The sequence below is a fragment of the Homalodisca vitripennis genome, chromosome 1 (assembly GCF_021130785.1).
Source record: "Homalodisca vitripennis isolate AUS2020 chromosome 1, UT_GWSS_2.1, whole genome shotgun sequence".
NCBI classification, from domain to species: Eukaryota; Metazoa; Arthropoda; class Insecta; order Hemiptera; family Cicadellidae; genus Homalodisca; species Homalodisca vitripennis.
This window is the reverse complement of record NC_060207.1, coordinates 7,871,236-7,888,229: the sequence shown is the minus strand read 5'-3', so window position 1 is coordinate 7,888,229 and position 16,994 is coordinate 7,871,236. Positions and strand designations below refer to the sequence as shown.

Sequence of the window (16,994 nt, the reverse complement as noted above, 5' to 3'; positions counted from 1 at the left end):
TGCCCAACCCATGAAAAAAGTCAATTTTTCATGGTCACGGTATTGTAAATAAGGTAATTCTAAGCAATATATGGGTCAACCTCGATTTTTCTCATATTACAATATAGGCTAATGTTCCAATAGTCAATTAGAAAAGGAAATGACTAGAATTTCTTGCTGGAAAGCAGTTATAGGGAGCAGGCAACCGCCAGACGGTCATATATTGCTTAGAGTTACCTATTAGTGATCAGGGGCACTGACGTGATCTGGGCTTCAAATTTGGAACTACTCAAGTTAATTTTTTTTCTAAAAGAGCAAGCAGCGCGAAGCGCTGCGCAGCGGGCAGGCATCGTGTGTGATCCTTTTTTTTATTAAAAATTACTGATAAGTTGTTATTACATATTACAATATAATGTAGGTAATGTATATAAAACAATTTTAAACACATAATTACATGCTGGAAAGCAAAGTAAACCAATATAATCCGCCCAATACAAAATCTCCGTAAAAATCTGGTAAAGGAATCTGTGTCATTCCTTTGGCCTGAATTAATTCAGTATATACCCAGATCACGCACGATGCTTGCCCGCTGCGCAGCGCTTTGCGCTGCTTGCTCTTTTAGAAAAAAAATTAACTCGAGTAGTTCCAAATTTGAAGCCCAGATCACGTCAGTGCCCCTGATCACTAATAGGTAATTCTCGCGGTTGCCTGCTCCCTATAACTGCTTTCCAGCAAGAAATTCTAGTCATTTCCTTTTCTAATTGACTATTGGAACATTATATTGTAATATGAGAAAAATTGAGGTTGACCCATATATTGCTTAGAATTACCGTAAATAAATACCCAAATCTGAATAATAGAGTAGTTCAATAAAATCGAATAACGAGTGTAGGCCACTTATTGAAAAAGTGTAGGTCTCTTAATAAAAAAATCTATATTACTAATAAATGTTGACTTTTTAAAGCCACAAATCAGATTATTGAACTTTTAATTATTGTATTAGAAGAAATACCACTAACCTATTACTAAAAAGATAGAACTAAATTGGACCAATGAGTTGAGAGTTGAGTAGTATAGGCAGAGCTATTTAATTTAGGCTATAAGGTCTTTACTACATCGTGGTAAATCAAATGCTATAGGTCTACACTAAAATAAGCTTACCTCAAATAATTGCAAGAAATTTCCTATTCCAATGTAGCCCTTTGTTTTCTTTTCATGAGGTAATTTGGCTACTGGTGGAAGATAGGGTATAGGGTCTCTGGGAGCAAAGAGAGCTAGAAGATTAGGTGGTAAAAATTGAGTCATATTTCCTCCAACCTTACTAACAAACAACTAGAATTACTTTACGATGCGGAAAATGCATTTATAAAATAACAATAAGCACACTCTAACACAAACTCAAGAATTTCACGTAAGCTTCATACGCCATCAGCATTAATATTGGGAATCAGAGAATGAAAAGAATCATAGAGTAAAAAAATAAGAATGAAAAATACAAAGCATTAAAACTAGCAATTGAATTGAGCTAGAAACAGGATACATCAGAATAGAATCAGAATCAGAATATCTTTATTGTCATTTGTCAATATTACAATTGCTATAGACAACGTCAATATAACTAATATAATAAATAAAAATGTTATAAGGCTACTCAGTTTATTTGAATGTCATTAACTGATATAATATATTGAACTAATTTGTACAGTGTATTTGTCAATTTAAAAAATGTAACAGTAGTATTAGTAAATACATAACAAAATAAATAGTTGAAACAATGAATTAAATTACAACTAATCAACAACTCCATTCCAGGCCTAAGGAAGGTAACAATTCATAGCAAAAAATTCTTCAAGGGAATAGAATGCCTTACTTATAAGCCAGTTCGACAGTTTAGCTGCAAATGGTTGTAGTTCTAAGCTTCTAAACGTTTGAGGTAATTTGTTAAAACATTTAATTTGTAAATATTTATGGCTAACTAATGTTTTCCTAAGTCTAGAGGAAGGTGCAACAATATCCCGAGCTCCCCTAGTGTCATAATCATGAATTTCATCAAAGCAGATAAAGTCTTCAAAATTCTCCTTTACATATATTACATTTTGAAATATGAAAATGCCAGGAACAGTCATTATATTGTAGTCAATAAAGCATTGTTTACAATCATCTTGATAACCCAAATTGGCTAAAATTCTTACTGCCTTTCTTTGCCACGCAAAAACTTGACTGGCACCCCTACTGTTACCCCAGAGCATTGAGGCATAAAGTAAGTGTGAGTGAAAGTCACTGAAATAAGAAGAGAGCAACATATTTCTACCAACACAGTTTTGTAATTTACGTAACAGAAAACAAGCCTTAGATAGTTTAGAAATTACTGAGTTAGTTTGAGCTTCCCATGATAGTTTTTGATCTAATGTTACTCCAAGTAATTTCACTGGCTTAATACAGCTCTCTGCTATGTGCAACTTTTTTAATGTGAAACAAATTGTTTCAGTTTTATCCCCATTGACTTTAAGATGGTTGACATCAAACCACGAGTTTGCAATTTCCATCACTCGGTCACTTTGTGCTTCCACTTCTTGGAAAACTTTGCCAGTAACTAAAAAAGAAGTGTCATCTGCATATAGAATAGTCTTACATGGAATATTGGTTGGCAGATCATTTATATACATAATAAACAAGAGTGGGCCCAAAACTGACCCCTGTGGAACCCCAGCAAGGACCTCCTGAAATGAGGATTCTGAACCGGCCACTGAGACTTTGTGTAATCTGCCACAAAGATAAGTTTTAAGGAAGTGCAACGGTTTATCATCAATACCATAGTATTTCAGTTTACTCAGTAGAGTTTCATGTGATATACCATCAAAGGCCTTACTGAGATCCACAAGAGTCATATTAACATATTCACAGTTCTCAAAGCTATTTATGACATTAGTTACAACTTCATTTAGAGCTTTAGTTGTAGATCGACCAGGACGAAAGCCAAATTGGCTATTACTTAAAATGTTATATAGATCAAAGAATTCTAACAGTTGGTTCTTAACGCATGACTCCATTATTTTTGAAAACACAGATACAATACATATTGTTCTATAGTTGTCAATACATGATTTATTACCTTTCTTAAAAAGAGGTATACTCCTAGACTTTTTTAAGCAATCTGGAAATTTAGAACAGTGAAATGAAAGATTGATCAAAAATGTTAATGGCTTAACAATAGCATCAGCAATAAGTTTGATAACTTTGTTACTAAAACCATACACATCTTCACTGTTAGAGGGTTTTAATGATCTTATTACCTTAAGTACATCAAGCTCGCTGACATATGTCAAGTAAAAGTTTCCTGGAGGCTGTTCAACATTACTTAGAAAGGAAAAATGACTAATATTATTCTTATTAATTGCCTTAGCACTATCAACTACATTTTTCCCAATGCCAATATAATAGTTATTAAATTCTTCAGCTGTAATAGGTGGTATTGGATTTTCCCGTTTATAGTAATTACCAGCCTCAGACTTTATTATTTTCCATGCGGCTGAACATTTATTCTTTGAATTTTTTAATATGTTCTCATTATGCAAGATTTTTGCTTCTTTAATTTTACTCCTGTAAAACTTCTTTTTGGCAATGTAACACTTCTTAAGTAATATATTGTTTTTGTAATGAGGAAATTTTTAGCAAATCCTGTAACATAATTACCGTGCTTCTCATTTTTCTTAAGCCACTGTCAAACCAAGAAGTATTATTCTTACTTTGATTTCTCTGTTTAACATTTTTCGTTTTTTTTTGGACAACTGTTATTGTACACTATTGATAATTTACTTAAAAAATAATCATATGCAATATCTACATCTTCTATGTTATACAACAAGTTCCAATTTAATAAAGAACTTATTTCTGTGAACTCTTGCAATGTTTCATCACTTATCTTCCTATAAGAGATTTTAACAGTTTGGGGAACAGTAAGTGGAGCAGTGAATTCAAAATAAACAATAGAATGGTCTGAGATTCTCTCCTTCCATAAGCGGTTTTTATACAAATTATTATCTAAATCTGTAGCTATATTGTCAATACAACTGTTATTTCTTGTTGGGAGTTTATTTACGCAGTAAAGAGATTGAATGATTTTAGAAGGTTTACAAACATTACAGTGTCTTGCTTCTCCACTCTTTAGAATGTCAATATTAAAAATCCCCCCCTAATACAATTTTTAACATTTAGGCTTTTTTCTTTGAATAAAGCATAAGAGATTATCAAGATTAGCCAAAAACATTTGACACATAGAGCTAGGAGTCCTATATACAGATATAAAAAATTACATTCCAAATATTTACATGTATACAAACAGCTTCAAGTAAACCAATTTGGGTTAAATGGGCGATATCAATCACCTCAAAAGCAATATTGTCATTAACAAGAATAGAAGCACCTCCATAAGCATTTTTCTCTGCAAAAGGCAGCAGCTAAATTAAAACCTACTACAGGAACATTACAAGGAGACTTCCATTTTGTGCAGCCAGAGTGCTCATTAATAAGGACAATGTCGCAATTGGCTTCATCTAAAATAACAGCTAACTCATTTAACTTGTTCCTTATTGACTGGATATTTAAATGCATGATGCGTACAGTTTGGTGTTATTTTGATTTCAAATTGTGACTTAAACTAGACTTAAAATTATATACAGAATTTACATCATCACTCTTGTTGCACACTAGGTCATCAGGTGTTGGACTGCCATTGGTAAGTTTCCCGCTGTAGACCCAGGTACTGCTGACTGCTGAGGGCTTCCTGGTGTGTTGTCTACTGTTGCAGGCTGCTCGCTGTTGCTCGGTTCCTCAGATGGGGGTGACGGTGAATCAGCTTTCTCTCTCGCCGCCTCACATATCTTGCTCACCAACCACAGCTTTCCCGTACGATTTAGGTGCATACCATGCCTTGTGGTGGAGGTCCCTAGTGGCTTTGCTGGCTTCCACAAGAGTGACATTACTGAAACCATCGCAAATGTTCTTTAGGGCTACATTAGTTTTTCTTAGTTTCCTTGTTTTACGCAAGACCAGTCCAACAAATCATACCGGTTAGGAAGGTCAACCAGAATGATTCTTTTTGTACTATATCTTTTTAAGGTGCTAGTAATGGCGTCAATGGCTAGGTGCGCTTCATTATGAGATACATCGTTAGTGCCACAGGAAATCACCAAAATATCCTTGTTCTTCAACGCCTCCCCATCAATGTTTTTATGATCCAAAACCTGACTAGCTCTGCCGCCAGGTCTTACAAAACCAATTGCATCGTATGGATGTTTGTGTTTATTGATATACCATGCTAGGTCTTTACCATGGCTATCAGTGCAAAGCAACATTCTTGGCAGAGTGACTTCCCCAGCTCTTGCTTTGTCATCAGTGTTTGTGATGCTAGTTTCTAGATCGTCATCTATGTGAGAAAGAGCTGCAAAGGGATTTTGGGTCGTAAAGAACTCTTCGTTATGTTATCCAATGTTGGAGGTTTCTCCTGTGCCACTGAACGACCTCTTTTGTAAACTACCTTATTAAAACCTTGGTCTGATCCTTGAGTATGGGCCTGAACCTTGTTGGAAAAGAGGAGGGAAGCATTTGAGACACTTTGACACATATTTCTTCGTCGGCTTTTAGTTTAGTTTGTAGATCAACACTGTCTTTCTGCAGCAACCTCAATGACTTCCTCTAGGCTCTTAATTGAGGACAACATTTTGGACACTTCCTCCTGGTATATTTTTACATGGTTTGCATTGATTTTGAGAGTTCTGAATGTCCCTTCTGTATTCCTCCTTTTCTTGATCACATAGTATGATTAGGCTCGGCTTTTTTGAGTTTGCTCAGTCTTCAACCTAGCCTTTAAGCGAGTATTTTCCTCGTATAGTTGTTTTTCTATTAGATTGTATTTTTTTATTTAATTCTTCTATTTCCTCTTCTTTTTGCATAATCTTATCCTCAAGCTCTAGTTCACGAGATGATTTACTGTTTTTTATGTTATGCAACTCCTGTTTCAAATCCTCATTTACATGTAATCATCGCATTGAAACGACAGTGGCCCTACAATTGGATAAGAAGCTAAATTTACAATCTGCTTCCAATTTAAAGAAAAATAATTGAATATGGTGCGGAAAAACTAAAAATGGTTGATATTTAATTGACTGCCTCAAGGGTTTCAAAAAGAGTGTTGATTATATGGAAAATGTATTCTTGTATTTTATTTTGTACGAGACTTGTATTCTTTTAATTTCGGGAAAATATGTTGTTCATTGTGTTTGCATGGTCTGAAGATGGGGAATATACTGTTCAAATAGGATGGACTTTGCCTAAAATGTATTATTGACAATGGTCCAAAATCATGTTTTACATGGGTATATCTCTACATGTCAAGGTCGATTCAGTGCGAATATTGAGTTTCGCCCCATTTTAAACCATCCGCTTAATACAGTATCAGTAATCAGACTGTATCACACAGACTTAACTCCTGGAATTTCGAGTCATTCCCTCTGAAGATATCCAAAAGTAAGTAGACGGCAAACACGTTCAAATTTTTTTCGCCATCAGAATTAAAATCTTAGTTTTGAGCTCATATGGTTGGCAATCACCGTCGTCAATACATGACAACCTACAGTACATACATGATAGTAAAATATGATTAATAAGCAAATGGAAAAATCAATTAATTCTTCGTTTAGTAGCCAATGCAATTATATCAAAACTTAGCTAAAGCAACAATGATAACACACAAAAACAACAGAATAATAAAAGATAGGACTATTTTTAAATACATCAACGAACAACTTCTTAAAAATTAAGTTAAAACCTATTAATGACAATAAAAAGGCAATGAATAACATTTTAAAATTGACAATATGTAACAAAACAAACGAATATTGAGTAAGTTAAACATATACTTTCAGTGCCTTTGCACAAAAAACATTCATTCATTTACAGTAGAAAAAGGATTTTTAATAACTGATAAAAAATATATTTCAATTTCTTTTCTTCAATAAAATGAGAAACTATATACAGTAAGTAATTAAAAAGTGTGACGGACGCAACGTATGAGTTAGACTGCGTTTTATTAAATCTGGAGATCTTTATTTATTAAATGGCTATTTCTTATGTTATTTAGATTGAAGTTGATCTCTTAAAGCATAGCTACCAGAAAAGCATAAATTTAGTATTACATAAATAAATGTATATGATAAAAGCAGAGGATATATACTCTTAGTAAAACAGAGACATACACCAGCTGGGTCTCTGATCTGAATCAGTAAGGATTCTTACATCTTTCTTGATCTTCAGCTGACTGACAAAACAGTTTTTACCTAGTGTTTTCTAGTCCGCTATTTTCTTCGAATTGTTTGTTCAAAAGTTTTATTTAAGTGTTTTTTAATTATTGTTTTTAACTTTTTACCGTGTTTAGATTGTATTTGTTTGATTAATTCACAAGATTCGTTCACACAAGAAATTTGATGTTCAATTCAAATATTGTAAACAAAGGCTTAACCTAAAATGTTTTAAAACCTACTCCTTACCGCTATGACAGCCAGCCAGGCTAATGAATTGTTCCAGCTCGGACAAAGTTCGACGTTAGACATGAATGAAATGCTAACTGTTCCTCTTCCCGATAACAACAACGACTTCGTGAATCCAAAAAAGCGACATATTACTAAAACTGCAAATGCTTCTCCACCTCCTAAGAAAGTACTACCTCGATGTGAGTGAGATTCATTCAAAAAAACCGATTCAAGATACTTGAACCAACCCATACCAATGTTGCAGATCATAGCTACTGTCTTCCTTCCTCACAACAAGGACATGAAATGGAACAAGGATCTCCTGATGATATAAAGAAAAATAAATCACGATCTAAGATCCCACCAATATTTTTTGCGTGACGTAAATAACCACCAAGAAATAATAAAAGATATTAAGTATAATGTAATATCAAGTTTCACAACTGAAATCAAAGCTAAATCGATCAAGATAAACCTAACAGAAATAAATGACTACAGGAAACTAAACTAACTTTTATGAAACAAATCAAGTAAAGTTTTTCACGTTTAAACCTTCCCAGGACAAAAACCTTGAAGTGATCATTCGTAATGTTCCCTACTCTCTAACTGACGAAGAAATCAATCAAGAGTTATGTGACATGGGTTACCCGACCATTAAAGTATCAAGATTGTTCAACAAAAACAAAAGTCCAATTGCCACTCTGTTTTGTAGAGCTGGAGAATTCGGAAAGTGGTCGTGATATTATGAACCTTGAACAATTGTTTCACGCCATAGTTAAAGTGGAAATTAAAAGGAAGTCAAAAAACATCCCCACAGTGTCTGAGATGCCAAGACTTTGGTCACACAAAAAACTTCTGCAAACTGGACCCTCGCTGTGTGCGGTGCTCGGGATCCCATCTCTATTCAGACTGCCCGGTCAGTAAAGAAACCAAACCAGTGTGTGTTAACTGCGGGCGAGGAACATACTTCAAATTACAGAGGTGTAAATACTACCAGGGCATCAAGCAGAAATTGACCGGTCGCAAGAAATCCTCCATAGGAACGACCAAGAATCTCGTCCACAAGTTACAACGACACGCCCGACCGAAAACTCAACGAACCTAGGGAAAACTCAACCAAAATCATCTCCACCTCGATCTCCGTTGAATATGAACTCCCCCAGCTATGCTGAGGTGGCTCATCCGTCGTACATTCCTTCAACTGCAAACTCCGTAGAGGATCCACAATCTCTGGAAGCAGGTAACATCTCAGTCTTGACGAAATAATAAGCAATGTAGTAAAAATACTCATACCCCAGTTGAAAAAGGTTATTCAGCAGGTTTATTGCTTCTTTCTTTAAAAATGCCCGTGACTAACAATCAGGCCCCAACTCTCTTTAAAAAACTTAATTGTTCTCAATTGGAATGCCAATGGCTTGAAAGACAAAAAACATCTCTTTACAGATTTCCTAGTAACGACATAATATAGATGTTGCATGTGTCACTGAAACTCACTTCCTGCCCAATGATAAATTTTAAAATAAGTGGCTATTCTATTTACAGACAGGACCGAGTGGCTCCTCATGCCTCTGGGGGTGTCGCAAATTTTGATCAAAAGAAACATAAAACACCACGAATTTCTTGCTCCCAGTTACAAAGTTTAGAAGCTGTTTCCATAAAAATAATTTTACAAAATGGACTCAACTTTTCATTAGTATCAGCATACTTACCCTCCTAACAAACGTTTTGGTTGATGAAGATTTTAATAGAATTCTCTATAATAATAGTCCTACTATTTTAATGGGAGATCTAAACAGTAAAAACACTTTTATGGGGATGTCGCACTAATAACCCAAAGGGTAATAAATTGAATGACTACTTGATGCGTACAACTATTAATATATCTGCTCCTGTAGAACCAAACATTTTATCCGTGGCAGAGAAACCAGCAACCTGACATATTAGATATTGTTTTGTTTAATAATTTCAAATGAACCGATAGTACAGCAAAACCTTATGCGAGTTAACGTCTGACCACTTACCAGTAATTGTAACTTTTTCAATTAAACCCGATTTTACCAATCCTCCATTGAAACTAATAAATGGTAAAGTTGACTGGCTGTATTTCATAACGAATTAGAAACTAATATTATCTTGCCGAATTGTTTACAGTCTTTCGAAGATATTGACAACTGTGTACTACAATTCACTGAGCTGATTAAAAATTCGGTTAAAAAAGCAGTCGCAAAACAATCACAAACCATGTTTTTGTCCTAATCGCCCTCCGCAAAAGAATTCTTAATTTAATTAAAGAAAAACATGTTTTAGGAGACGGTGGCAGAGACACAGGCATCCAAGAAGATCGCATGCAGCTTAACAGGCTCATCAGGAAAATAAAATCAGAATTAGATATTTTCAAAATTAATGACTATCAGAAATATTTGAGTGAAATAAACCCAGGCGATAGTTCAATGTGGCTGGCAACCAAAAGAATTCTCAGAACGCCTTCTACGATCCCTCCCCTTCAACAAGGCCAGGAGACGTACCAGAGTGGACTCTGAAAAATGTGAGGTTTTTGCGAATTATTTTGAAAATGCTTTTTCCCTAACCCTACTGTTAATTTGCAAACTGAAGATGAAGTCAACAGGTTTTTTAAATAGCACAATCTTATCTGCTGAGCTTCCCACTCAGTATATCTCAACATCTGAAATTAGAAATGTTATCCAATACCTACCGTTGAGGAAAGCTCCTGGGTATGACTTGATAACAAAACTTAATATTAAAGGAACTCCCGCCAACAGCCCATCAGCTATTAAAAACTTTATTTAATGCATGCCTACACGTTGGTTACTTTCCTAAATCCTGGAAACATGCTGAAGTTATTGTTATCCACAAGCCGGTAAGCCTGTTAGAAATCCCTCTAGTTACAGACCCATCAGCCTACTACCCACTCTGGCAAAAGTATTTGAAAAGCTAATACAGAAGAGACTATGCAGATATCATTGAAGATGCTCAATGTATTCCTCCCCACCAATTCGGTTTTTAGGGCAAAACATTCTACTACGCAGCAACTTGCGAGGTTAACACAAACAATAGTGCAAGGGTTTGAAAATAAAAGACACTCTGCTGCTTTGTTTCTGGATGTTGCTCAGGCCTTTGACAAAGTATGGCACAAAGGCCTTCTGTATAAGCTATTTCAAACTGGACTTCCAAATTACTTGCAAAACATCATCGAATCATTTTTTAGAAAACCGGACTTTTTCAGTAAAAATAAATTCTACTCATTCCACTGTTCGACAGATCCGGGCTGGTGTGCCACAAGGCTCAATTTTAGGACCTATCCTGTTTAATATGTTCATGCATGACCTACCCATTCCAGCTCATTCTACGCTTGCTCTTTTCGCTGATGACACTGCCTTGATTTCCCAACATCAAGACATTGACACAGCAGTTGACATGCTTCAGACTGATACAGACCTACTGTTGGATTGGTTCGTTAATTGGAAAATCGCACTTAACCCTCTAAAATGTGAAGCGAAAATATTTTCGCTAAGAAAATTCAATCCCTTAAGGAATATAGAAATTCAAGATAACATCATACCATGGAATGAAAATGACAGAACTGTTAAATATTTGGGTGTCTTATTAGACTCTAAACTTACTTATAAACAGCACATAAATTCAAAATTAAATCAAGCAAACACAAGATTGGCACAAATGTACCCAATTATCAATAGAAGATCATCTCTTAAACTTAAATGCGCTCTTTTAATCTACCAAGGAATATTCAGACCCCTCTTAACTTATGCTTGTCCAGTTTGGGGTCCTTGCCTCCATAAATCAAAAATGAACAAACTTCAAGTATTCCAAAACAAGTTTTTGAGAATAGCAACAAATTCTCCATGGTTTGTTAGAAACCGACAGATTCATAATGAATTAGAAATTCCGACCATCTGTGACTACATCCGAAAACTAAGTGCTACATTTCTAGAAACTCTGGACCAATCAACAGGTGCTGTCCATTTTAACATTGGCCAAAGAACTGTCAACAGAAGACTGAAAGCACGTCTTGCTCAAGACATTTTATTATAATTTGAAACTTACATTGTTTGTCAAGTACTAATTTTACTGTTTTATTTTCTGTTAACTGTATTATGTTATAGGGTGTCTCCATTGGAGCAAAACCCACTAATGTTAATATTTCTATGTTCTTCTGTTCTCTATGATTCAAACTTCTGTGTATAATTATTTACTTGTAGTAATTGAACCAGAAATAAAGCTTTTGAAAAAAAAAAAAAAAGCCTAAAATGTATTATTGACAATGGTCCAAAATCATGTTTTACATGGGTATATCTCTACATGTCAAGGTCGATTCAGTGCGAATATTGAGTTTCGCCCCATTTTACCATCCGCTTAATACAGTATCAGTAATCAGACTGTATCACACAGACTTAACTCCTGGAATTTCGAGTCATTCCCTCTGAAGATATCCAAAAGTAAGTAGACGGCAAACACGTTCAAATTTTTTCGCCATCAGAATTAAAATCTTAGTTTTGAGCTCATATGGTTGGCAATCACCGTCGTCAATACATGACAACCTACAGTACATACATGATAGTAAAATATGATTAATAAGCAAATGGAAAAATCAATTAATTCTTCGTTTAGTAGCCAATGCAATTATATCAAAACTTAGCTAAAGCAACAATGATAACACACAAAAACAACAGAATAATAAAAGATAGGACTATTTTTAAATACATCAACGAACAACTTCTTAAAAATTTAAGTTAAAACCTATTAATGACAATAAAAAGGCAATGAATAACATTTTAAAATTGACAATATGTAACAAAACAAACGAATATTGAGTAAGTTAACATATACTTTCAGTGCCTTTGCACAAAAAACATTCATTCATTTACAGTAGAAAAAGGATTTTTAATAACTGATAAAAAATATATTTCAATTTCTTTTCTTCAATAAAATGAGAACTATATACAGTAAGTAATTAAAAAGTGTGACGGACGCAACGTATGAGTTAGACTGCGTTTTATTAAATCTGGAGATCTTTATTTATTAAATGGCTATTTCTTATGTTATTAGATTGAAGTTGATCTCTTAAAGCATAGCTACCAGAAAAGCATAAATTTAGTATTACATAAATAAATGTATATGATAAAAGCAGAGGATATATACTCTTAGTAAAACAGAGACATACACCAGCTGGGTCTCTGATCTGAATCAGTAAGGATTCTTACATCTTTCTTTTGATTGGTTATCTGTTTATATTTCAACCATTTCCCCAAAGCCATAGAGTAAAATACTATTGAAAAGAGCAAAATAAACATGTCTCAGATAAGGTTTGGATACGTTTTTCTTACGCTATTAAAAACTACTTTATTAATAACCGACTCAGAACATTGATCAGATTCTTCTATGCAAGGCTCTTTATATATTTGTCTAAGGTGGTAATCAATAACTGCATTCAAAAGGAATGGGCTACTCGAGATCCTAAAAACGATTCTAGCATGACGATAAGTTTCCAAATTAAAGCTCTTCAACCAACAGGAATTTCAAATAGTCACGGTCCTTTTCACTTGTGCCTAAAGCAGGCTTTTTCAATGTCCGAAACTAGTCCTATTTCATTCAGTCTGAAGCGAAGAAGCAAGGAGAAATTTCTTCTATAAATTTAACCACTTTTTCACACATTATGTGAGGGAAGGATATCCTTTCTCACAAGCCGATCCGTCAAAAATAGGTTGAATCTTTTTATACTCCATAACGTCCGTCTTTATCATATTTTAAAGCCCTCAAAAATCTGTTTCGTACAGCTACAGATACATCTTTATTACTTCCAACTTCAATGGGATCTTTACCTAGTGTGTGTAAGTTCCCTAAGCTTAATTAGGGAAGTTAACTTATCAACTGAGAGGATACTTGATGCAATCATAGTACAATTTTCGGACTCATAATCAGGTTAGCCATAGTCATAGTTTTACCCATTAGTATCCACCCGAGAGATGTTTCGACAGCAACTAAGCCACATTTCAGATCCCTCTCCTGTCCGGTAAACAATTTGCCATCTATATCAGAAACTATTAAAATGTCGATAGAACATACTTTAAAATAATTTAATTTTATTTCTGTTTTTACATGTTGGGTCCATGGCCCTTGTTTCACAGCAGGAAGGGAATTGCAGATGCTCATGGTACAAGGCCTTGAAGTTACATGAAAACTCACCATTATATTTCTTAATTTTACCAAATAACAATCATAATCTTCTGTCGAAATCATCCCTCCTCCAAAAAGCTAATGAGACATAGTCATTGTTCTAAAGGAATATTTTTTTCTTGGCAACAGATTTTCTTATATAGGTTCGTTGATATCCAATGCCAATTAACGCCCTCACGTTATTTTCTTCCTCGCTGAGGAGAGAGACTCTAAGGGTTTGAAGGTGTGCCTTGTTGTCAAGATTGTCATGAAGACTCACTTCCTTGTTGCAGTCCTAAACTGAATTGTGTCCAACCTTTGTAGGTTCTTGTGGTTTGTTGGTGTCATCCAACTTAAGATATAAAAGAGGTACATGATGTCAATTACAAACTATGCACTTCAGAAAAGCTTTACGTTGACTGCGAGAGGGTCCTATTTTAGAACAAGCAAAACAATCCTATTTTTCACTTAAAATTCTATCACACAAACTCATATTTCTGGCTTTCAAGCACTTTTAACTAGAATGAGAGCCCTTACAAAATATACAAGTATGTTTAAGCCTGGAATCAACTCTAAAGCCAACTAAACTTGCAACAGTAGTTATAGGCTTTCAAAGCTTTGTACAAACTTTTCATTTCGACCCGCACAATTTTATAGGCCTAATTTACTCGTATCTTTCTTATTATTACCCTGGAAGATTAACCTTCTTATCATTATGAGATAATGTACTATGTGCTAGTGATAACCTTTCTTCTACTATAAGCCTCATAAATGCTTAAAGCTCTTCTAATTTGTGTTTTTGGGGTTATGAAATGTCTTTTAATTATATACAACTAAGCTTAGGCAAGAAAATTGTTGTCGATGCCATTCTCTTATCAGGTCTGGCAAAGTTGATTTTGCCATAGGAAACAGCATACAGGTATGTATGTGTCACTTTTGACTCCTATAGTTTTTAAACAACATAACTGAGATTCCAATTGATCATATAAGTATTTTAGAGTGAACGTTTTACGAGTTAATTGAGGTAAAACCAAGCTTAGCAATTCTCTTACAATTCAATCAATAGTTCTTTCCTACCAAACATACGTGTAAATTACTCAATCGAATTAGATCGGGCGGAGCAAAGCTATCTACTAGTTTTTTTCTGAATTTTCAGCTGTAAACTATATTAAATATTGAAATTATATCTCATTATCAATAGACTCGTTCTCGTGTACCTGTTTGAATTGAGCCCAAAAGCCGACTTCGTTCTTCCATCTACCATTAAAATTTAAGTTAGGCAAATGTTACACTTACTTAGAACAAGAAAGGTTTGAATTAACAATTGATCCATAGTTTAAACCTTGGCCAGACCTTACTTCCGATTTAAGGGTGCCATATTTACATTTTCTTGTTATTCATCTTTCTCTGTAACTCTTTACCTCATCATACTTGGTTTCAAGAACTTGTTGAATCATTTTATCTAGAAAACGTTACCTTTCTTGTCTGAGTGTCAATAACAAATAACCTATCTGCTTTATCCAATAATTTTAACGGCGTTTGAACCTTCTTCTCAATAAAATCGGATTATTTCTTTCATTAGTCGATATAGATTCTGTTTTTCTATCGTTGTTCCCCACAAGGAATGTGAGAGGACATTCAACTGTCAATGGACCTAGCAGATTTCAACTTAAAAAGAAAAGGCAATTCGAACGACTCAGTTAACAATAATTGAACTTTTTTTAAATCTAAACATAATAAAATACTATTTCACATCAATCATTTGATAAAACAAGACAAGAACAAAATACATGTCAACCATGTGTTTAAATTTTCTAACAGACCATTCAAACCTTTGATCATGTGGTTTTTCTTTAACAATTAGATGGAATGTAATAAACCAAATGTAAAAATTATTGCTAAGACTGTCAACTGCCAATATGAATCAATAGTAAAACTTTCAAAAAATTTATTTACATTATATTTACAACAGTACGTAACCGTTTTTGTAATAATATATGCATAACAGTCACTTATTTACAGTCTACATTCTAGGCCTTCTACGCTCTATTTGATTAAAATTATGTCTATATTTTTGGATAAAATGATGAAGTTATTATGTCCAAATTCATTAAGAACGCTTAAATGTCAAAACATATGATCGTCGAATGCGAATCATATAGTGGGACTTTGCTTTCTTAATAGAATAGGATTGAATAACGAACTTAAGGAACATTGGACATAAAATACTACTGTTGATGTGTTTAGGAAAGACTTACTTTTAAAATGTTTCATTGCACGTCAAATGTTATGCTGTATTGCATTTAGACAACTACGCTGTAATACTATCAAGTTGAAAAGTCTAACTTTTAAGCTTTTTCTCGGATGTTTCTGTTGTATGGGCTAATTGTTTCTCAACACAGGATTTCGTCCCTACCAGTCTTTGTTAATTGAAATCGGGCCTAAACCTTGGAATCCATCCATAGAATTGCTTTTAGTCAAGTTTTGTAAAGGATCTTTCAACATACAGGATGTTTCAGATATCAATGACCACCCGTATCAGTGTTTAGTGGTCAAACATCTAACTGAAAAGATTTAGTAGATTTCCCACTAAATTGACCTTAAAGAATTTGTTTAAAATAATTTCAATTCTTTGAACCTATTGAGTGTTCAATTAATAGTAAATGGAAGCCTCCACCGCATCAAGATAAAGGCCGTTAAAGTTAATAACTTTCATTTCTAAAGTTATTTTCTAACAATATCCATTACAAAACTGTGGCAAATAAACTGTTTATTATATTATAGTCATATAAGTTACTATGACTACTACATACTATACTAAGTTACTATATAAGTTAGTTAGTTATAGTTATATATATATATATATAAATATATATATAAATATATATATATATGACTTTCAGAATAAGAAATGATAAAAGTTACATAAATATAATAAATAGTTGTTTTGATTATAATAATTAATACATAGATAAGACAAACTTTCAATACAACAGAACAGTAAAAGATAAAATAACTTAATAACAAGTAACAAACGACAAAGAACAAAATTAAATAGTTTAAAACTATTTACAAGTTTAAATAAAGGAATTTTTCACACAAAAATAGAAATTCTCCAATGCAAAAAAATGCACTAGATGGTAGTAACCTAAGCTACAATCAATCAATAAAACATATTTTTATTGTTTTCAATCAAATTTACATTGGATTTGCAAACGTCAGTACATAAAGCTAAAGGTCCTGCAGTTTGCTATTCTAAGATTCATTTATTGCACGCATACATACATTAAATTACAT

At 33.8% G+C, this 16,994-nt stretch overlaps 1 protein-coding gene across 1 annotated transcript in view; it reads right to left on the bottom strand.

The window, feature by feature from the left end:
- LOC124356888 (U1 small nuclear ribonucleoprotein 70 kDa-like) overlaps positions 1–1,437 on the bottom strand; it is a 32,555-nt gene extending 31,118 nt beyond the window's left edge. The window contains exon 1 of the mRNA XM_046808169.1: positions 1,141–1,437. Within this exon, the coding sequence (XP_046664125.1) occupies positions 1,141–1,284 (144 nt within the window). The 5' untranslated portion in view covers positions 1,285–1,437. The remainder of the gene's footprint in view (positions 1–1,140) is intronic.
- Positions 1,438–16,994: the final 15,557 nt, after the last annotated feature.